At 37.2% G+C, this 24,492-nt stretch overlaps 1 protein-coding gene across 15 annotated transcripts in view; it reads left to right on the top strand.

Annotated features, from left to right (window-relative positions):
• Positions 1–24,492, top strand: part of rbfox3a (RNA binding fox-1 homolog 3a) — a 653,715-nt gene that overhangs the window by 570,538 nt on the left and 58,685 nt on the right. For 13 of the 15 annotated variants that reach the window (XM_059948617.1, XM_059948624.1, XM_059948623.1 and 10 more), the window contains 3 exons: positions 1,451–1,504; positions 7,814–7,906; positions 21,160–21,220. In XM_059948617.1, the coding sequence (XP_059804600.1) occupies positions 1,451–1,504; positions 7,814–7,906; positions 21,160–21,220 (208 nt within the window). The remainder of the gene's footprint in view (positions 1–1,450; positions 1,505–7,813; positions 7,907–21,159; positions 21,221–24,492) is intronic. The other 2 variants (XM_059948625.1, XM_059948621.1) reach the window with 1 other exon arrangement.

Here is a 24,492-nt window from a genome sequence, read left to right as displayed (position 1 = left end):
GATCACAATGGCTGGATCTGTATATTACTTTTCAGAAAGACCCAGGGAGCAGAGAAACCTTGGAAATACAAAGCCTTGAGCATCGAGACTATGTCACACTTTGTTGCAACTGTTACAGAGTTTCCACAAACTGAACAATTTACTCAAGTATGATTGTTACTCAACTTACTCAAAACAACTTACTAAAACACCAGCAACGATCTCCTTATAATAACATCTTCAAGCTGCATTATTACAGTATATTGTATGCGCAGCAAGAACTAAAACCCAGTATCGCCTGCCGGAGCTAGTTATTTGCTGCAAAGCTTATTTCCCTGTATTTTTCATTTCTGTATCACATGTTTAATGCTCCAGTTATGTTTTGTACCTGTTGTTCTATATTAGTGCCTTACTGAATATAACACCAAGCTTTTTCAAGAATAAAAGTAACTCTCAAAATAGTATGTTCATGCATTAATTATCAGCTAGAAAAGGAAACTTTCATTGGTTTAAACCCTACAGATTACTTTGAAATTAATTGTTATTTTATAGAACTACTTAAACATCAACTTGGTGTTCATTATTCCACTCATACTCTTCCAAATGATCTTATGGCTAAAACCATGCCCGTTTACTAATGGATGGACATGAGGTAGATTGAATGATTATGTCTCATCCAGGAGAACAAGCTCATATAATTATGTTCTATCAGAGTGTGCTTTCCTTATCTCACTTGTTGCCATCATGTTTGTTCTCTGTTGATTTTCTTCCTTAAAAAAGTTGCCTCGTATTTGACTGAGAGTTACTTTCTAATGTTTTGAGGCTGAGTAAGTGACTTATGATTACAATTATGCCTGGATCATATAATATTTTTCACTTGTCTAAACAAATTTTGGGGTTCTTTTCTTTAAATCTTGTTTATCACATGGATTTAAATCCTTTAATTTTAATCTTATAAAAGACTCATGAAAACACCTTCTCTCCTAATTTAGAGCAAGCTCATAAATATAACCCAAATGTGTACATTTATATGGAATACATTTTACACTCTTAATAATTAAAATGTTTTTATGGTTTAACCTGAAAAGTTTTTTAAAAATTAGTTCATTCTGCATTAATTAAATGAACAAATAAATAATTACCTGACAAATTTTAAGAGAAATTTACAGCACTTTACTTCTGTGTTGCAGAGATAATCCTATTATCAATATAATTCATCTTCAAATCTATTATTAAACAGAACAGAACTGAATACTGAAATGTGGTTTAATGAGGTGCAGTACCTCTCCACACATGATGCTTCTGTGTTGAAATGTCCTGTACAGACTAAATTTTCTGCTTACCTTCAGCACAAATGATAGATTTGCAAGGAAGCTTTTCAGTTCTGTATGAGAAGAGTTGCTGCTGAAGTTTGTAAAATGTGGTTTTAGCTATAATATTTCTAATAACTGTCTTTCTTGTCTTTTAACAGCAATTTGGTAAAATTTTAGACGTTGAAATAATTTTTAATGAACGGGGATCCAAGGTAAGCAATACATTTAATTTAATTCATGCAAACTATTTCAGTAATTTTAAGACTGTGCATGTGTTTTGAGTATATGGAACAGAACTATTAGGCACATAATACATTATAGTGTAAAGTAATTCTTCAGACTAGATACAATTCTTATTGGAATGACTACATGTACATGTGTATAGAGCATCAGTAGTTTTGCTGCTTCAATAATTTCCTCAGGATTATATGTGCACTGTAAAATAAATGACCAATGCTTTCAATTGGTAACCAAAAATATAAACACAATTCTCCATTTGGATATGGATTCTGTGCTCCATTTTAACCATCCACTGAGTATTTTAGTGATGACCATTGAAAACATAATTGTGAAAACTGTCTTGGGTGATCCTCCAAGGTACATAATGTAAAGAAGCTTAATCACTGTATAGAGTTAAAATTGCAAGGCATTCTAGGTCAGTAGTTGCATCCTGCTTTGTACTATTACAGACTGAGACATCAACATGACATCTCCTTCAAAGGTGTCATGAGCAATTACTAATTCAGTAAAACAAATATTGCAGCACATTCCCTTCAAGATATTTGTCCTTAAAAATGGGGAGAATGATGTTAATGAGCTGAACTCGATGATCCCTGAATGATATGCAGGAGTGATATCATTACAAACCTGAAAATAGCCTAAATTGGACGATCAAAAGAAATGCAGCAGTTCCTTGGATTAATGAATTCTCTTTTTTGCTTTTAATTGTTCAAATATATTCACATGTCATAAAATAAAACCAATAATGTTAAAGTTCACACATGCCAAAATTTGCTCTATCCTTGGAAATTAAATGAGTCTGATCATATTCTAATGAAAAATTACGTAGACGATCATCTGAGAATACGCAGCACCACAGAGCTCGAGTGCTCTTCAAGTGGGTCTGTTATCCTTAAAGGTTTGTGGGGCAAAACAGCAGGTTTAAAATGTGTGAATTAGCAGGGCTAGAGGATTAATATGTGAAGCAGAAGGGAAAGAGGATTAATTCAGAAACAACAGGTTTTAATAGATCAGTGGATGAAGCAGCAGGTTTAGTGGGTTAATGTGCAAAAGAGTAGGCTTAGAAGGATTAAGAAGACAAACCAGTGCTGCTAATAGGAAATGGACATGGTTTGGCATCAATACCAAACCAAACTCACTCTTGCCCAGTAGTAGGACACAGAGTGATAGAGCAGGTCAGACTGGAAGCTGATGATTACTATTGATCACATACACTGTGGTCACCATGGTGGAGTGGTAAAATGGAGGTCTGGCTGGAGTCACGAGGGAAAAGTCTATTCAAGGATTAGAGATTTTAATTGTTCTTTTATTTGTCTTGCATTCCAGGAAACTAGAATCCATTAGTGTTTACCATGTTAATTCCAGTGCACTGGTCCTAAAGGCGTTATCCTAGACCCAGGCTGCATTGGGAATGAAAGAGTTGAACTTCGTAGTGGTAGTACAAAATGACTGTTAGCATTATCTCAATTTTATTAAATCCTCTCCCCAAATAATCCTTTATAACTATTTCCACTCTGGTATTAGTTCACTATCCTCTTATCCATTTTTACAATTACTTCTGCTATCACTTTATTATGCCAACTATTACAAATATTTCTGCTATTTTCCTATTTCTAAGTATTGTCATTGTCAGCACTGCTTTCTAACTAAAGCAACTTTGCGATGAGATCTTTTCACCAGTCGTACATGACTCTGATCAAGTACTATTCCATCTATATGTTAATTTTCTCACTGTACTCCAATGGTTGTTTTCAGAAATTCATGCTACAATGTGACTAACTGTTTTCAGTTTTAAACATGAGGAAAACATATTGAGGTTTAATAGATAATGGGCCAACAACTAGTCCCTTTGCTGGTAGTGGCAGAACCATAAAAATGAAAAAGATATTCATTGTGTATAAATCTTTATGTCTCAAGGAAGTTTGCCTGTTAACCAATGGACCAGTGTCTATAATACGCAAAAAGAGAAATCAAAAGGCTGCAATCTTTCTGGTCCCAATATAGTAAGACTTAACTGCAATATTCCAGGACCATTTGAACATATCTAAAGTTCTAGTATGCCTTCTGCCAACCCTGGGACAACATAATAACTTACAACTTAATGGAATCATGAAAAAAGTCACCAGAAGGAAGACATTCATCTCATCATTTCATGATAGTAAAAAATGCGTTAATGACATATCCTACATTCTGTTTCTTGTTGGTAATGGCAAATCAAGTACTTATCATAATACACTTCAAATGTATTGAAGGCTGCAGATTCAACCGCTCGTTCATGTGGTGGTGTTCCACGTCCTTTGGGTAAAAGAACCTTCCCTCAAGTCCTTTTACCTTTTATTTGCATCTTTGCCACTAGCACAGAGCTTTCTACTAATATGTCCTGCTTTGTCACCCTGTCCAGGCCTCTCATAATTTTTTACACTTTGGTTCAATCTCCTCTCCTTCTGAGTGAGTTTCCCATTTGTTGCAAGATGCCCATGTGTTTGTAATCAACCAGCATTTATTTTAAATCATGAATTAATTGGAGCACGTCCCTAAAGCACACAAAATGAATATAAGATTCCTTTTTATATTCTCAAGATCTTTTGACAATATATTGAAAAAATTGCTAGTACTTTTCAAACACAATTCTTTAAACCACGAGTTCAGAATTTATAAATAGCATATTTAGCCTGCACAATGTGTGATTTAGATTGGATGTATTAGATCCATTGGCTCCTATATTTTTATTTTAATACTGGCCCACTTCATTTCTAATAATATGATTGATGCTCCAGACAGGCAGCGTAGAAGTTGTAAGATCTGCTGAGCAGAGCAACAATGACTGGGAACAGGGACTCAGTGTATATGTGCAATTAATCAACCTGATTCATCGCTTTATATGACTGCTGCTATCTGACAAAGTCCTGTGCACTTACTTCCCTAATGTGCCACTGATTTTCACCACAGACCACCTAGTTTCCACCCTGAATGCAGTGGTCCTTTCTCATCCTGCTCAATGAGAACCAGCTTGAGAAAACTTCCAAATTCACAATTCCACTGAAATAGGCGATTGCTGCTTTCAAGATAAACACATAACATCTTTGGTACAAGGTCATTGTTATTTTCTGACCTAACTGTTACGTTTATGCCGTATGTCTCCCAAAAGAAATAGACAGTGAGAACTAATCTAATTTATTTTTGCCAACGTTTACCATGTCTCAACAGATGATGATCAGAAGTAAAAACCCGAAAGTCCACTAAGTAGATGAAATCTATGTGAACTACTCTTTCCACTAAAAAAAATCCCTTGAAAAGATTAGCACAATGCTTGAAGGACTAAACTTGTTTGAACAATTCAATTTGCAAAAAGGATACACGCCTTCTTATACACAGGAAATGCACTATGCATAATTACATCTTAATCTATGATGTAATTATTGAAAACTGGAATATATTTTTAAAAGTCTTAACTCAACTATTTTTCAAATGACCTTGTTTCTTTTCTATTTGTGCAAATCTGATATAATTTTGCTTGTACTCTCGAATGGTAAAACTCAAAGTACAGCATGTCCTGGTTACAAAAATATATTAGATTGATTACTGCACTGGAAGGGATGAGCTAATTGCATTTAAATATATAGAAATTTTAAGTATGTCATTCTAATTTCTGCAGGTTAACATTGTAACAACGTTACTTTTCACAATGGAACGCAGTTGTGATCTTGAAGCTTCATTAACTTATCAAAGTTATGCAAAGTGGGCAGTACAACTTTATAAGCATCAGAAACAGATGAAGTTCGGGTAGCTTGTAATCATGTGCTCAAGACTACAGAATATTTGGTTAGATTATGGCGTTTGTTCAGCTGACAAAGTGAACTGTTAGTACCATTTTCAAGGAAAGCATGGAAGACCCTTTGCAGAAGAGCAGCCGCTTGTCTCACATGCATGTTGCTGAACAGTTCTGTGTCAGGTTTTCTGAAAAGTTGTCCCAATCTAATACTGCATACCATTTCCAAGTAACAACACTATTATCCAATTGCCTTTAAAAGCCTAATACTTAAAATATTTTGTATTATCTACCCTTGGTGTGACAAAGGAACTAACTGATCCCAGTCCATCATTTTAACATCTTGTCAACTGAAGTTCACTCAGCTGATTATAAAAGAGCAAATCTGGTGATAACACCAAAGAAAGGATTTAAAATAAACCCCTGGTAACTCCCATCTTTAACTTCTTCTGCCTCTTTACAGAAACTTACAAAAGCCATTGTTGTTGCTATCTCTCAACCTTGACTACTGATAAGTGGGAACTTTAATTAACCGATTTTAGTTCTCCCTTTGCCAAAACCCAGGGACAGCAGCAGCCCTCACCAGTCTGAAATCTGAGAAAGTCTGCAGATGTTGGAAATCCGAAACAACACACACAAATTGCTGGAGGAACTCAATAGTTGGGCAACTTCTCTGGAAATGAATAAACAGTCCACATTTTGGGCTGAAGGTTTGCTTAGTTCCTTTAGCATTTTTTGTGTGTTCCTCACCATTTTTAATGTTTTTCATATCACAAGACAAAGAAGAGATTTCATATCTTGAATTGAGCTTGATGCTGTCCTAAAGTTCAGTTTATAAAGACATCACAAGATCCTATAAGAGATATATTAGAGTTAGTCCTGTGTTGTCCCCCATTAATAATGACACATATTATCAAAAGTGACATTATCCTTTCCTTGATAATATTGGCAACTACAGGGTGATTAATTTTATACATGTAAGGCTGATTTAAAATAGAACAACAAAGGTGAAAGTAACGATATAAAGTAGGTGGTCAAATGGCATGGTACTTTCAGCATCTAGGAACATCACTAGCATGGTTAAAAATAAATATGTCTCAATTCTGTGAAGTTTTCAAAATCTCTTTGCTTACAGCACTAATTAGCAACTGTTTAGCTCATTAAAACAGCCTGAAAAAAACTGGTGGCGTGGGGTATATTTAGTGCGGGGGTGAAAGGGAGAGAGGAGGAGATTGAAATTACCTGCAGTGAAGTGAGAACTGTGGGGAACTCTTGGCTTTCCTCATCACTGTTATCAAATATTGGGTTTCTCAAAGCCAATATCCTCTCAAGTGGTTCAACACTAGGCTTCTTTAGCTGGCTGAACTATTGTCATTCTTCCATTCATACAGTGCGCCAGAAAGGATATTCTCCTCAAGCCTTTACAAAGGTGGAGAACTGTCATCTGCAGTTCAGTTCCCTGAAAGGTTTTGATCCGAGCAGCACGATAAGTTCAAACTCAACTCCTTTTCTGTTCAGAACTGCAGCCCACACTTTGTTGTGATTCACAGACAGTCCATGGTGAGGCTTCACCCTGTACTTGTGGATGAATGTGACACACAGGCTTGCCTGTTGAGTGTCTCCTTCGTTCATACTTTCAAACACAGAGGTACTCAGCTGAGCTAGAATTGCCAAGCATATATAAAGCAATGGGAGCTGTGAGCTATATCTGGTACTCAATATAAGACAAAATATAATTCCATTTCTGCCTATGTTCTTCCATGGCTGGCCCACACACAATGTAGACCGCTATTACAAAATAGGAAATAATATCTTACAGAATCAAGTTTCCTCAAGTCTTTCAGCTATCTAATGGCCTATCTCTACCAAATAATGGCCTATCTAATTTGATTCATATTTGATAAATTAAATTTACAACATGTTTTTTTTAATGTAATTTTATATAGTTTCAACAGATGGAAAAAATCCAGCAGTTGGAAATTGTTGATATCATATGATCACTTTTGAAATTAGTTGGCACTCTTTTGCAAAATGCCCAAAAGCTTGACGTGATTGTATTCCGGTTCATAAATAACCAAATTAAATACTATGCTGTTACATATCAGAATTTATTTCTCTGGTTACGTCCCAAAGGAAGGACTGCATTGTTAAGGCACCTCTGAGCAGGGATTGGGCTGAAAATCATCCTACTCCAAGTTGGCTCCTTACATACTCCAATGGTTCTACTTTTACCTGTAGTAGAAATAATTATCCAATACAAAGACCTCAGCAGTTACAATTACTGCAAACGTGTGAATGACCTACTTATATGTTTTCAATTGGTCGACCCATCTCTTTCACTCTGAAATTTCCTGTCTTTTCACTCTCTGAGGCCTGGTTGTTCTGTGCTTCTGTAGATTGAATTTGTAACCTTGCTGTTCTAGCTGGTGTTCTTGGCACATCAGGAGGCAGTCTTATTTCCTGTATAATCATATGCATGTCTCTCTTTTCCTTTTCTCTTACCTGCATGCAGGGATTTGGTTTCGTAACTTTTGAAACCAGTGCTGACGCGGACAGGGCACGGGAGAAATTAAATGGAACAATCGTAGAAGGCCGTAAAATAGAGGTGCAGGTCCAATTCTTTCTCTTTTCCCTACTTTGATTGTCCACTTCATCATTTTCCATTGGTCGGTTAGTGTGTGTTTTCCATTTCTTCCTCTCTCATCTTCCATATCTTCATATGTTGCGTGAAACAGGTGACTTAACGGAGGAAAGGAGTCACAGTGGTCTTCCTTATTCTTTCTTAGCTGAGGATGCTGTAGTATTAAAGGTGAACAATGTAAAGAAAAGTATACAATTCTGCTGATAATGACTTACTAGTCAAGTAACTGTGATTTAATAAAATACCATTCCCCATGGTAAATCTGAATGTTAAAGTCTAGAAAATCTGAATTTCATATGGACAAGATATTATTCAATTTTTGTAAACTACTGATGCTAATAGAAATCAAGTCTATGGAATTAAAAATATGCATTATCAAAACAGAATATAGCCATTTTGTCCTTTTATTATTTATGGTGATCATTTCGGACTGTGTTCAAACCCTTCCTGTGCTGGGGACAATTGAAATGCCCACTGCCTTGATTTCCAAAAAAAAAGTGATTTCATCTAACTCGGCCACTTGCTTTGCTGAGATGATGAAGCCAGTGATTATTCAGCTACCAGTATGAGGGAAGCTTTTTTCCACAAAGAACGTACTTCTGCAATTGTTCGAAGCTATCTTTACTGTGATGTTTTGTTTCTGCTCATTCCCATCAGCTTCTGTGTCCACCTTACAGTTCATTAATGAACTCAGATATTAAATGAATCCTGTGGGAATTAGCCTTCAATTCTGCAGCATAAGAAAAACACTCAAATGTTTTCAACGTGAAATTTGCCAGGCTTAGCAGCAAGCATCAAAATTATAAATGCCTGGGGCTTTAGGGCTGTTTCCTTTACTGCATCACAGTGCTGGAGACTTCTGAAATACAACAGAACAGTATCCTCGCCATTAATGATAGATTAAAACAATTGCAGAAATTGCAGAGATCTATGCAATGTGCTACATGCATCTACAATGTATGGGTGTTGACACCACACAAAGTATACTTAACTATGAGACGCCCTTAAGATTTAAATAAAAATACTCTCTTATGTTATTTGCTAAATCATAACAGTTTTTATTGAAATTCATACTGCTTCAAATGATGTTGACCAGTATGCGCAGCTACCATGTGAACAGCTGAGATAAGGTACCAAAGTTATTTTAAATATTTATTTTAAAACTGTGTGCTTTATTGTTCAAGATATCCGAGTTGGAGTCATAACACTGCTCAGAACTATAGACGAGCGTAAATATAAAATCACTCATTTGTCAAAGCTGTAGGCATGAGGAAATAAAACACAACAGCCAAGGTGCCGTCATAAATTAATGCTTAGATTTTGAGGTTTGAGTAGATTATGTTACAAATTATATGCAACCTGAATAATCTTTGATTTTTTTCCTCATTTTAAAACTGAATACTTTGAAAAAGTTTCACATGAGGAGGAATTTCTTTAGCCAGAGATGGAATAAACTGTGGAATTCATTGCTACAGGCAGCTATGGAGGCCAAGTGTTTGAGTATAATTAAAGTAGATTCTCAATTAGTCAGGGCACAAAGGGATATAGAAATATAGAAATATAGAAAATAGGTGCAGGAGTAGGCCATTTGGCCCTTTGAGCCTGCACCGCCATTCAGTATGATCATGGCTGATCATCCAACTCAGAATCCTGTACCTGCTTTCTCTCCATACCCCCTGACCCCTTTAGCCACAAGGGCCATATCTAACTTCCTCTTAAATATAGCCAATGAACCGGACTCAACTGTTTCCTGTGGCAGAGAATTCCACAGATTCACCACTCTCTGTGTGAAGAAGTTTTTCCTCATCTCGGTCCTAAAAGGCTTCCCCTTTATCCTTAAACTGTGACCCCTCATTCTGGACTTCCCCAACATCGGAAACAATCTTCCTGCATCCAGCCTGTCCAATCCCTTTAGAATTTTATACGTTTCTATAAGATCCCCCCCTCAATCTTCTAAATTCCAGCGAGTATAAACCTAGTCGATCCAGTCTTTCTTCATGTGAAAGTCCTGCCATCCCAGGAATCAATCTGGTGAACTTTCTTTGTTCTCCCTCTATGGCAAGAATGTCTTTACTCAGATTAGGGGACCAAAACTGCACACAATACTCCAGGTATGATCTCACCAAGGCCTTGTACAACTGCAGTAGAATCTTCCTGCTCCTGTACTCGAATCCTTTTGCTATGAATGGGGAGAAGCTTATATATATTCATATAGCTATGAATGCTATATGGGGAGAAGGCAGGAGATTGGAGCTGAGAGGAAATTGGGTCAGCCATGCTAAAATGGCAGAGGAAACTCAATTTTGGAAAATGGCCTACTTCTGCTCCTATATCTTATTGTCCTATGGTCTAACTTCACTAAGTATGTTCCGAATACACTTTTAAGTCAATGGGGTATCAGCATGATGAGCACACATTGGGCATAAGGCTGCAATAGCTGAACACACCCCTTTCAGCAGATTTCATTGACTTCACAAGGAGTGAAATTTTTCCTCTGAATTTCTCAGGTGCACAAGAGGCTTTTCAAATCTTGAGCAGTCGAGAGTGAGTAATGATTTCGATTCAGTGCTCAGTGCCTGAAATGCACTGCCTAGGCTCTTCAGTCCAACATCACAAATCCATGCCATTTCTGTGCACTTTCTGATAACTCTTTTCATTTACAAAGTTCATGCCATAACCAATATATCACTTCCTCCTTTTGCTAACTTTCATGGTAAGCATTTTATCAGAAAAGCCTTGCTTAATATAGTGGGAGCAGGTGCTTTGCAGTGGAACTATTTCTTGATTACTCCAAGATTTCCACTCCTGTCTTTATTGGGAGGTTTTATTTTTCAAAGATGTCAAGAGGATGTAATTTGTTTCTTTTTAGCTTTTCCATTTGTTACTAAATTAATGCATTTCAGTTCAACATTATATCACATCAAAATATAAAATGTTAATTGAAACATATATCATTATGGAACATATTGCTATCACAATCACTGAATACCTAAATCCTGTTTTCTTAATATTTTATTGCTTGTGGAGGAGAATAAAATGTTCCACTTCAATCAAATTCTTAAATTCTTTTATATCCCTTCACCTTTTATTGAATGAAAAAGATTGTACAGTTGTCACAAATTGGATCATTCATGAAAAATTCAATTATTCCATATATACTCTGGTTTGCCAATCTCCCATAAATAAGATAGCTAATTCCCTCCTCCCACCATGAATCTGGTTTCATACATGCAGGGAGAGGTAAACTCTTCTCCAATTGATTATTGGCACTTGACCACCACTACGAAAAGATAGTGTATCCTTAGGCATCTATCCTAGAAGTTAAAGGATTTCCACCCACCTAAAGAGAAAGATGCAGATAGTTAATAAGTAGGCTGTAGTTATCATTTTTAATGAATAGGCTCTTTTTACAACTGCCACTCTGGCTGGTGTCCTGTCCTTTAGAAGAGTAGTTTTATTCCTAATGGAACAATGGCTTTTAAAATTGAAATTTTAAAATCAGTATTACTTTGATAGGCAAGGCATGAAAAAGATGGTTTCATTTGGGGGGAAATTGATGACATGAAAATTTAATAGTCACTAATAAATCAGAAAAGGAATACAGTGGAAATTGTTTTTAACCTATAGCATTGTTGATATTTGGAACCTAATAGGAAGAATGTAGATACGTCTAGGTGAAACTAGGTAAGTATACAAGGGAGAAAGTGAGAAACAGAAATGTTAAAAACAAGAGAAAATCTGCACATACTGGAAATCCAGTCAACATACACCAAATGCTGGAGCGAGTCGGCAGGTCAGGCGGCATCTGGGGAAAAGAACAAACAGTCAACACTTCAGGCCAAGACCCTTCATCAAAACTCAGTTAACAGGGTTAAACAGAGGCTTGTGCAGATCAGAAGCATGGTTAAAGTTCAAGTAGAATGAATAGCTAGTTTTGCTTCTGTAAATTCAATGTATCTTTATGTTTATATCAAAAGAAGACCCCTGAGGTCATTTACAATAACAAAATAAGAACTGTAGATGTCCTGGTAAACCAAGAACTCCCACTTAATTAATTAGAGCAGTACAAATGTTCTGATGAGTTTGCAGGTGAATTAAGTGTAAAGAATGCCAAGACACTTTGGTACAACAGACACTCAAACAAAAAAAGATTAAGGAGCACAACACCTCCTCTCTAGAGATTACATCTGGTTTGGTATTCTGCCTAGAATACATTGGAGTAGTTTATTAAATGCATGTGGAAATAACATGCAAGAATATTGGAATATATTAATATTAATATGCTTGTTACTTTTTGATCCTTTGCTTTAAAGTATTTGCAAGTAATCAATGCATCATGTTATCCGTTCCTTTATTAGAACCCTGGTGGGCTGTTCAATGTACTGGTTTGTTTAGCAGCTATCGTGATCTAGGCGAACATCACCTTGAATCTTGAGAATATGTAACAGCCCCGATAAAGTGAGGAGAAACTCAGCTTCATAATTTCTTCTTGTTGGTATCTTCAAAGGAATTTGGAACACTGCTTTGGAGGTGTTGCACAAAACCAGTGATTAGATTGAAGACGTCAGAAATGTCATCAGCTAATCAGGAGCTTTAAGTGGTAGCCTCTTAAATGGTGGCATGTAAAATCAGTGACCCTGTTTCAAGAGCACATATTTTTCATAATATAGAGATGCCTTTATTATCTTTCATATTTTGTTAAAGATTTATAAATGTAATATTTCTACTCATTGCTGTTCCTTTAAATAAATTGTACTGGCTATAGCACTAGCTTCATGCTAATACATCGTTTATTCTTCCAATTACCAAATAAGAAGAAATCACAAGCTATAGCATGTAATATCTTCCAACAAATCTAACTAAACTGGCAAGGTTTTATTTTCTTGATCCTTAGATGTTTTATTTGACATTTTTAAATACCAGGCATTTAAAGGTATTATTTGATTCATAGAGGATGCAAGGAATTTTTTCGAGGAGCAACTGGTGTTAATGACTTCAGTATAAAACGTTTAGAAAGCAGCGATGTATAACTGTTTACTGCCGTCTCTCAATAGTACTGTATGATATGTCCAAGATTGGCTCCAATGAATGTACTGCAATACTTCAATGAAGTACATTACATCTGTCTCTCATTTGCACCATAATCTATTGTGACAAGATAAGCTTTGTCAGCTATCACTGTCACCAGTTTATGCAAGCAGTCCACAATGTAAGAGAACTATATTCATAAAGTTCAGCCTATAGACCAGATTTCAAAATAATTAAAAATCTTTCATGCTTATGGAAGGCTAATTCCCAAAAGTGTTTTGATTTTAATTAATGCATAATTCAGGGACACTTTTGCAAATTAGCTCTGAATGCAAAAATTGTTCTTTTTTCTCATCGCTGGTTAATGTTTAAAGCAACTATGTTGATTTTGAAACTATGTGTCAGAAGCTGAACTTAGTGCATGTGCTTTTTATGCATGACTTGCACATAAAAGTTACTTCAAATGTTAGATTATGATAGCAATCATATCTCAATAGATTTGAATAATCAGAAAATTGGAATGGGCCCTTCTAAACATGATTCACCTAATCATCCTGATGTTTGCTTGGCATCAGATGCACGTCTAATGACATCATCGAGTGCACAATTGGCATTTTCACATTCACCAGAAGAAACTGGGTTTTAACAGAGCATTTTTCACTCACAGTGAAACTAAACATCTGATACTTCAACAATGAGGCACAAAGTTTAGGCTCCCATTGAAATTTCATATTTTGCCCGAAGTTTTTGCCACTTTGAATTTAATTTTTGTCCACAAGTATCACGTGAATAGGTCATCTTTGCACATCAATGCAATCAGTAGCACAGAGGTCAATTGACCCAGTATAATTCGGAGAGGTTTGCAAACGAGAGAGAATTGCCATTTTTCCCTCATTCCATCAGTGTTGCATTTCTTCCATTAGTGCCATTTATGGTGTTGGACAAAGTCTCCCAAACAGAATGTTCCTTCAAGTCTGACTTGCATCCAATGATTTATGAGCTCTGCAGGCAATGGATGTTGGGAGACACGCAGGTGACTTTTCCATAGGTGTCCTCAAGAGTTTTTTTTTTAACCTTGCTCTCACCAATATCACTTTCCTTTTTCAAGTTATTCGGTGAGGCATGACCACAACCACAGCACCAAAAGAGATACACACAACTTTCCATGCAATAAACTTTTCAACCCCAATATTTTAAAGGTGTTTGTGGTGTTGGTAATATATTTGGAATTGCTCAACAGAGGGAAGTTAATGGAACAGAGGAAAGATCATAATTCCAGTATTCATATCACACACAAAGCTTGCCTTCTACTGATCTTCTTCCCCAACTTCCCCATCCCCATCTAAGCAAAAATATTGGCCTGAATATATTTTGGAAACAAAATCCCCCTTACAGCCCCACGCATCGCTTTAGCAATTCTAAATCAATCCCGAAAAAAATATGTGGAGCAAGCAAATTCTGAGCAATATTAATGGAGACAATCTGCTACTGCCAGGTAAATGGTCAGTCATAAAACGGTAAACTCGTAAGCACAATACAGGATCTTGAACCAAAACATCACCTGTCCCTCTGTCTCCACAGATGCTGCCTGACCAGCTGAGTTCTTCCAGCAGTTTGTTTTTTGGTCCAGAGTCCAGTGCCTGTGGTCTCTTGCATCTCCATTTCAATTGTGCATCTGCTGTTTAAAGAGCTCCCTGTGCTTTGACTGTGGGAAGTGGCTGAAGGCATCTAGCAAGTGCCTGAAGGCCAGACCATTAGCCCTCTGCTGACACTTCTAATAGTTCCAATGAGTCTTCTGCCATTTGTGTACCGCCTAAGTTGTAAAGAGCTGTGAAGGACGGCACTTAATAAGAGAAGGCTTTACTATTTTGTAATGAACCATGACACCTACAGTTGCTGCAGGAAGAGCCAAGAGATCATGCAGAGGAACAAATAGGCCAGCCAGTACAAGCCACCCACACCTGTTATCTTCCACTTGCAGACAAAAACTCTCCTTTTCTCTCGCTCTAAACATTGGCTGGGAATTACATTACGACCATTTGTCCCATCAAGACTGTTCTGCAATTTCATCATGACTAAACCATTTCCCCTCTCAGCCCCAAACTCCTGCCTGCCCTCGTATCTCTTCACATCCTGACCAGTCAAGAATCTATCACCCTCTACCTTAAATATACATAAAGACGTGGCCTCCACAGCTGCCTGTGGCAATGTATTCCACAGATTCACCACTCTCTGGCAAAAGAAATACCTCCTCATCTCTGTTCTAAACAGACGCCTCTCTGTTCTGAGGCTGAGCCCTCTGGTCTTAGACTCTCCCACCATAGGAAACATTCTCTCCACATCCACTCTATCAAGGCCTTTCACATTTGATAGGGTTCAATTAAGTCACTCCTCATTCTTCAGAATTCTAGTGAATATGAGGCCCCAAGCTATCAGATGCTGTCCATATGACAGACTGTCCAACCCAGGAATCATTTTTGTGAGCCTCATTTGAACCTTCTCCAGTCTTAGAATGTCCTTTCTAAGATAAGAGGCACAACACTGCTCACAGTACTCCAGGTGAGGCCTCACCAGTGTTTTACACAGTTTCAACATTACATCCTGCTTTTACAGTATATTCTAGTCCTCTTGAAAAGAATGCTAACATTGCCCTTGCCTTCTTCACCTTAGACTCAACCTGCAAATTACCCTTTAGGGAATCAGGCACAAGGACTCTTAAGTCACTTTGTGCCTCGGTTTTTTGTATTTTCTCTCCATTTAGAAAATAGTCTACCCTTCATTTCTTCTACTAAAGTGCATGACCATACACTTCCCGACACTGTATTCCATCTGCCACTTCTTTGCCCATTCTCCTAATCTGTCTAAGTCCATCTGTAGCCTCTCTACTTCCTCAAAGCTACCTACCCCTCCATCTATCTTCATATTGCCTGCAAACTTTGCAACAAATCCATCAGTTCCATCATCCAAATCATTGACATATAACATAAAAAGAATCAGTCCCAACACAGACCTCTGTGGAACACCACTAATCACCAGCAGCCAGTCAGAAAAGGCTCAATTTATTCTCACTCTTGCATTTCTGCCAATTAGCCACTGCTTTATCCATTCTAGAATTTTCCTGTAATACCATGGTCTCATGGCTTGTTAAGCAGCTTCATGTGTCGCACCTAGTCAAAGGCCTTCCTTCTGAAAATCCAAGTACACAACATCAACTAATTCTCCTTTGACTATCCTGCTTGTTATTTCTTCAAACAAATCCAACAGATTTATTAGGCAAGATTCTCCTTTGAGGGAATCGTGCTGATTATAGCCTATTTTATCATGTGCCTCCAAGCGTCCTGAAACTACATCCTTAACGATCAACTCCAACATCTACCTAACCACTGAGGTCAGACTAACTGGACTATTATTTCCTTTCTTCTGCCTCTCTTCCTTCTTGAAGAGCAGAGTGACATTTGCAATTTTCCAGTCTTCTGGAACGATTCTAGAACTCAGTGATTCTTGAAAGAGCATTACAAATGCCTTCACAATCAATTCAGCCACCTATTTCAGATCCCTGGGATGTACACCATCTGGTCCAGGCGACTTACTGCCTTCAGACCTTTCAGGTTCCCAAGAAACATCTCCCTAGTAATGGTAAGTTCACACACTTAATTACCTCTGACACCTGGAACTTCCACCATAGTGCCAGTGTCTTCCACAGTGAAGACATGCAAAATGTCCATCAGCCATTTCCTTGTCCTCATTACTACCTCTCCAGTGTCATCTTCCAATGGTCCAATATCCACTCTGACCTCCCTTTTACACTTTATATATCTGAAGAAACTTTTGGTATCCCCTTTAATATTATTGGCTAGTGTACTTTCATATCCCATCTTTATCTGCTTAATGATTTTCAGTTGCCTTCTGTTGGTTTTTAAAAGCTTCCCAACCCTCTAACTTCCCATTAAATGTTGTTGTATTATACACCCTCTCTTTAATTTTTATGTTGGCTTTGATTTCTCTTGTTAGCCATAGTTGTGTCATCTTGCTGTTAGAATACTTCTTCCTCTTTAGGATGGATATAGCCTGTGCCTTCTGAATTGCTTCCAGAAATTCCAACCATTGCTGCTCTGCCATCATCCTTACCAGTGTTATTTTCCAATTAATTCTGGCCAGTTCCTCTCTCATACCTCTGTAATTCCCATTACTCTATTGTAATACTGAAATGGCTGACTTTAGCTTCTCCTTCTCAAATTTCAGGGTGAATTCAATCATATTACTTACCTCTTAGGGTTCATGGCAACATCCCTAGTCATCTCAACCACCAAGCTGCTCTAAAAAGCCATCTTGAAGGCATTCTAGATCCCTCTCTTGAGATCCAGCACCAACCTTATTTTCCCAATTTACCTGCATATTGAAATCTTCCACGACTTTGCAACATTGCCCTTTTGGAATGTATTTTCTATCTCCCGATATAATTTGTAGACCATATCCATATTACTGTTCGGGGCTCTGTATATAACTCCCATCGGGGTCCTTTTACCCTTGCAGTTGTTTAGCTCTATCTACAATGATTCATCACCTTCTGACCCTATGTCACTGCTTTCTAATGATTTGATTTCATTTTTCACCAACAGATAATGTCACCTTTCTGCCTTCCTGCCTGTCCTTTCGAAACAATGTATATCCTTGGACATTAAGCTCCCAGCTATAATCTTCTTTCAGCCATGACTCAGTGATGCTGACAACATCAACCCTGCCAGTCTGAAACTGTGCTACAAGTTCACATACCTTATTCTGTATACTGTACATATTCAAATATAACACCTTCAGTTCTGTATTCTCCCTTTTCGAATTTGACTACCTCTTACATTGCAACTCATCCTGTTGACTGCAACTTTGCCCTATCATCAGCGTCTCCTTGCTAGGGGTCTCACTACACATTGCCCCTGTTTGTAAACCAACTACCTTATCTTCAGCACTATCACTGGTTTACATCTCCCCGTCAAATTAGTATACAGAACATCAGTAGAAGCAGGAGAAAGACAGTTAGCCCTCTGCACCCTGTCCTCATTTGGTTATCTTTTATCTCAGCACCACTTTCCTGCACTAGCCAACATTTTCCTTGATCCCTTTAATATCTTAAACTATTGATATTTTCTTAGATCAACTTATTGACTGGGCTGACAGCTCACAGGAAATCGAGTACATCAAAGAAATGGGCTACAATTTGTGTTGTTGTCACCCCGAGGGAGAGCAGTGTGCACTTTTCCCATGCTACTTGCATTCCCACAGAACTACAGCAGAACTGATTTATTTACTTTAGTACCACATCCAGGAAGCCCAATCAGTGCACTGCTATGAGATTAGTTAGCTCCCTGAAATGGGGACTTCCAGGGCCAGATTTGTCACAATGACTGATTCCTGCTTAGTATCTACCACATGTTTAAACAAGTACACCATGCCTACCAGTTTCTCATTATGTAACTAACAATCATAACTTGTAAGGCAGTACTTGAAAGTCATTGAGTGAAAATCTCTTTAATATGTACTCCGACCTTGTGCGAATCATCAAGCCCTACTGTTCTCTTGAAGTCTACTTTTAATGAGCCTGAGACTGAGACAAGACAAACATCAGGAGGCACTTGCCTTCCCGCTGATTTGGTGAATGAAAAATTAGAGTCTATTTAGGTTCATCCTTATGTACCTTATAATTAATTTCAGATTAAATTGATGGAATTTTAGTTTTAATTGTTTAGATAATGAAACAATCTATGTGCTTAGGGTGATAAGTAGAAAGGAGCATTTTTTCTTGTATGAGTGATAAGAAGAAAGAGGCTTACCACCTTCTTATGGCAATCAATGGAAGTACCATAGGCAGATCTATTTTCAATGTGACTATTGACCAGCCCAATAAAAGGAGAAACTTCTTCTTCTGAAATAATTAGGCCTTACCACTACCTTCACTGCTTGAGTCAGGAGCTGGTGGAATACCCCACATTTGCTAGTTTATGCAGGTTGACCACTCAAAGGGACCATACAGCTTTTTTTTTCAGCACTTTACCGTCCATCTCTTTTGGCATCTTTGTAACCCGCCTTTAACATTTGCTTACAATACGATGTACTGCAGCAACTCAGTGGAGATTCGGCAACAAGATCTTCTAAACTGTGCTTAGAAGGACAAGGGAACAAGCACAAGGGAACCTTAACATTGTCTTCAAGTTGCACACAGCTTGACTAGAGCATGTACTGTCTTCTGTTCAGCTGTGTTGAGTTGACCTCCTGGAACATCCTACGTATCAATCCTGTGAGGGCACATTCATTTTGGCAGACCTCAAATCGGAGCTCACCGCTGCTTTCTCAAGGACAACTGTGAGTGGACAATGAAGATTGGCCCAGATGGCAATAGCTGCATCCTAGCTAAGACAAGATATCTTTCTTTGAAAGGATTGAAGCAGTAAATTGGCATCAATGATGCATAAAATCGAAAGATCAGGGAACATAATACGAATGATGCTAACCAAAAAATTGAAACAAGAACTACAGAAATATTATCATTAAGACTTAAACCCTTAATACATTTTGTACAATGCTATCAGATCTAAATAATTAAATATAAGTTGTGGAAAGCTGTGAAGGATTGCATTTAAAGAGATTAGGCTTTACTATTTTGTAATGGTCCATGACACGTTCAGTTGCTGCATCTAAATGAGCATCATTCAGGATTTCCATTTTCAAAGGTGAGAACTGAGGTCATTAGCAAACTGCATAGATGTGAATCCAAATGCATCATGCGTATGGATTGTGGGAACTAGATACTAAGACAGAAACCACCATCATTGTCATGGACTTGAACAAAACCCATTTGAGGAAATTGTTTTTTTTATAAATCAGATTTAAAATTAAAACGTCTCATCTGTGTTCTTCAGCCAGTTTAACAGATCAAAAACTGTAGTCATTTTTCAAGATTGATTTATTGCAATAAATCAAAGGTTATGTACACCTACATTGTAATTTTAAAACATTTGTTGCCAAATCTATTCAAATATCAGAATATTCCAGTGATTCCATAAAATACAGATGTGAACTCTCCAGGTATTAACACTTTGGCTGACTGTTTAAATAAATAGAGATATTCCTGTAACATTAGCTAGGCATGTAAATTGACCTGTTAAAAGCTTCTCTCAATCTCCTTTTGTTTTTCTCACATTGTCGTAATGATTAATTTTGTAAGTTTCTCAGGTTCATTGTCTTTGCCTGTTGTGTCTTGGTATTGGGGACAATGAGTGAACCATGAAATCAAGGCAGAATTACTTTCTCCCCTCCCCCCCCCCCCCCCCCCAATGTGGGCATCAATTCACAGCACGGGAAGATGTTTCCACAAAACTATCATCCAATAGGTTATCATGGAACTTGGGATCTTGGGATTATGAACTAGTACAATGAGTGAACTGAAAACTTGGACATACTGTATTACTCAGTTAAAACAGACAATATTTACTGAAGATGGAGTTGAAAAGCAACACAGGACAAATTGAGCATGATTTATACTTATACAACAAGCCCCTTCTTGGAACACATTACCTTGGTATGTAATGCAGTTGCAAATCGAAGGAATAGGTCATCTAGGTCTTGCAATATTGAAATGAGGTGAAAATGGACTGTGCAATATTGCATATGAATAAATAACATGAGCCTATTTACCTGCTATTTTAACATAGGTATTAGTGCAATTACTGAGATGGTTCATTTAATATTTAGAGTCAAGGCAATCATGGACACCAGGAAGCTTGTAACTAATCTATGGGTTCAAACAACAGCTTAAACGGAGAGATAAAACTCAATTCAACAAAAGCCATCTGTGGATTATAGCTAATAACATTCTTTCAAGGATGTTGTTATATTATGCGATTATATATCATGATTAATATATAGTGCTTTAGCTTTAAATGAGCAGCTACAACCTGGCAGTGTTCTGCAGAATGCACAGTGCCTACAGCAAGATCATGGGACTCACACAAGTTGTTACAGTCCTCTGTGAAATAATTAATATGAGATTATTATTTCACATGACTGAATAGAGATAATTCCAAAGTTCTTAAATTTCTTTGTGCGCGATCAACTGCAGGTTATCCAGCACGGTATGATTTACATCAAGAAAGTCCTATTATTTCCTGAATGTGATTTGTTTCACTGTTTAATCACAGGTAAACAATGCAACAGCAAGAGTAATGACGAACAAAAAGACCCCCAATCAATATACAAATGGTAAGGTAACCAGCAGCTTCTGACCCAATGATTGAATTATTTTTACAGAAAATAAAAACAAAACATTGATTGTAATGATAAATACAACCAGATTGTGATTTAGGGGATAGTATTAAAAATAGAGTCACCTCAGTGAAGGATATAATCAAGGCTAAATATTCTACTTTGAATTAGACATGGAACATACATTGGCAAATAATGTTTATATAGGTGCAAAAAATTAAATGAATTGGTTTTGTTTCACAGATTTATTTAAAAAATGGGAAAGCACAGTAGAATCATAGCTGAAAGCTCTGGCCTGTGCAATAGTTCAATTATCTGTTTGCTAAATAAATGTAAAAATAGTTGATGGTCAGAGGTAAGAGCTGCCTGTTTTATATCAAATTAACCTTGAATATCCAAGCATAAGTGTACAAGGAAAATTACAGGTCTTACATTGACAGATTGATTTCTGCAGCAACAAGTTAATGGGTTATTATTTTGATTATGGTATTTTCAAACCTGTGAGAAGTATTTAGCAATAACAGTTAAACTGTGTCTCCGTCTTCTTCTTAAGCCTAACACCCCAGCTGGGGCATAGGCTGCCAGCAGCAGCTTGCCAGAATCCTCTGTCATGGGCCAGTGCATCAAGTTGTTCCAGGGTGTGGTCCAACCTCTTGGTGTATCCTTCCTGTCCCAGAGATGAGGTCTTTGCAGCTCTATAGTTCTAGGTTTTTAGGGATGGGGCTCCTAGGACCATGCCCAAACCTCCTCTTTTCTCATCTGTGTTTGGGACTGTCCGTTGCAGAGTTAATATCCATATTAGATATACTGCTGATAAGATTGTTCTAACGTCAGTGCTTGCTGTCTTCAAGTCTTCACAACAAAACCTACAAAGAAAATCAGATTTTATAGAAGAATCAATGTTAGAAATGTTATTAAATAAAATTTTATTTTTATACATATTTATATTTATTTATTATTTAGAGATGCAGCACAGTAACAGGCCCTTCCAGCCTGATAAGTGTGCACGCCCATTTGCACCCATTAGACCAACTAACCACTAAACACACACATCTTTAGAATTTGGCAGAAAACTGGCACACCTGGAGGAAACCATGAGGTCATGAAGAGAACGTACAAACTCCCTACAGCCAGCTGCAGGAATTGATCCTCGGTCACTGGCACTGTAAAGCACTATGCTACTGTAATTAAGTTGTATTAGCTGCAAAATTTAAAAAAAACACACAAATTCACAAACGCTTTGGGTATTAGAATACAGCAGAGAAACAGGCCCTATGGCTTATCTAGTCTGTGCCAGACTATTTATACTGCCATATACCAAAGGATTATCAGCAACTCCAAAGAAGTTGACAATTAATTCTTAAACTTTTGATAGTGATACCTGAAATAACCTCTCCTCGTATGAATTAGGAGCTTGGGTTTATCTATTTAAAGATTAGTCCTTGTATGGTCATGTGTTGAAAATTAACAAATTAGTTGTAGAGACTGTTCCTACAAGTCTAAGTATCTACAACCAAGATCATTCTCAATATTGACTAATAAATGACTAAACTAAGCAATACATTCTGCTAAATAGACAGTCTATGTCACTTTGATACATTGACACCCTTTGTGTTTGCATGAAGAGGGGTTTCTGCCAGTAACAGCAATGTCCCTACACATCATCAATAAGCCCCTACCTCCACTGCTTTTGCAGAATTGGCCAGATCTCTAGCAGTGTAACTACAGCTGGAGAGAGCAGCTTCTGTCACAAGTCCATGGTGTATTTAGGGCTCTGGTTCTGAGTCACTGCTGAAGCAAGCAAGTGGAATCCATAAAGTAGGATCAGGTTAAGCTTTTGACTTTGAGAGACTTCCCCGTCTTTACAATTACGAAGCCCTCGAGCAAATAACTCATGCGTTTAAAATCAATAAATTGTTCCTTCTTGAGCTTTTTTTTATGCTGCTTCTTCCCAATCATTTTCTTGAGAATGTATATTTTGCAGACTAAAGAGATTAGAGAAGAAAAAAGCTGTTTAACTTCAATTATGTAACCAGTTCTGCTTTGGGATGTGTTTTAACTTGCGCATCTATGATACCCCTCTCTACACCTTTAGAGGAGGTGTCAGCCTATGGTTGATGCTGCCAATAAAACAGCAAAGAGAAAGGAATACATTAAGGGAATGCATGAAGAGTGTACACCATATTCTCAGGGTGTAATTTTATGATAAAGGTGGTTTTTAAGTAGTTCAATTTCTCAGTGTTTTTCTTTTTACTAATAATGCAAATAAATTTTAAAATTTGAAATTTAAAAATTTTTAAAATGTGTGCTTTGCTGTTTAATAATAATAAAAGTTTTCATGAGAACTTTAAGTTAAAAGAAGTCTAAAGTACTTAAGTAAGTCCAATTCCAATTGCTTGGAACACGGCTTCAAATAGGTGTAGAGTATGAAGAAAAAAAAGGTTCAACATTATGCACCATATAGATTACATTTATTAGGAATTTGCTGTGGTGTGTTGGCAAGGAATGCAAAAAAAATGATATTCAACAATTATAAAGAATAAAGAATAATATAAAAATAAATTTAGAAATTAAAGTATGGATATAGACTAAAATGTGCATATACACAAATATCAACATTGACTTACATTGTAACCAACATTATAAAAAGTATTTTAAACTATTTATAGTGCAGGGCAGTGGCTGAGGTAACAGATAGAGATCAGTATATGATCGTAAGACATAGGAGAAGAACTAGACCACTCGCCAACTGAGCCTAAACCATAAGACATGGAATAAGAATTAGGCCACTCGCCCATTGAACCTGAACCACCATTCCATCATGGCTAATTTATTATCCCCCTCAACCCTGTTCTCCTGCTTTCTTCCCATTACGTTTGATGCCATGACAAATCAAGAACCTGCCAAACTCCGCTCTAGATATACCCATTGACTTGGCCTCCTCAGCTGTCCAAGACAATGAATTCCACAAATTCATCACACTCTGACTAAAGAAGTTCCTCCCTGTCTCTGTTCTAAATGGATGTCCCTCTGTTTTGAAGCTGTGTCCTCTAATCCTAAACTCACTCTCTGTGAGAAACATCTTCTCCACTTCCATGCTATGTAGGCCGTTCAATAATTGGTATGTTTAAATGCGATCCACTCTCTTCTTCCAAATGCTATTGTGTACAGTCCCATCAATTCCATCATCCAAATTGTTGACATATAATGTGAAAAGAGGCAATTCCAATGCCAACCCCTGTGGAACACCACTAATCAATGGCAATTAA

The sequence above is a fragment of the Hypanus sabinus genome, chromosome 23 (genome assembly GCF_030144855.1).
Source record: "Hypanus sabinus isolate sHypSab1 chromosome 23, sHypSab1.hap1, whole genome shotgun sequence".
NCBI classification, from domain to species: Eukaryota; Metazoa; Chordata; class Chondrichthyes; order Myliobatiformes; family Dasyatidae; genus Hypanus; species Hypanus sabinus.
Note: the sequence above shows the minus strand (reverse complement) of the source record. Positions and strands in the feature narration are given on the sequence as shown.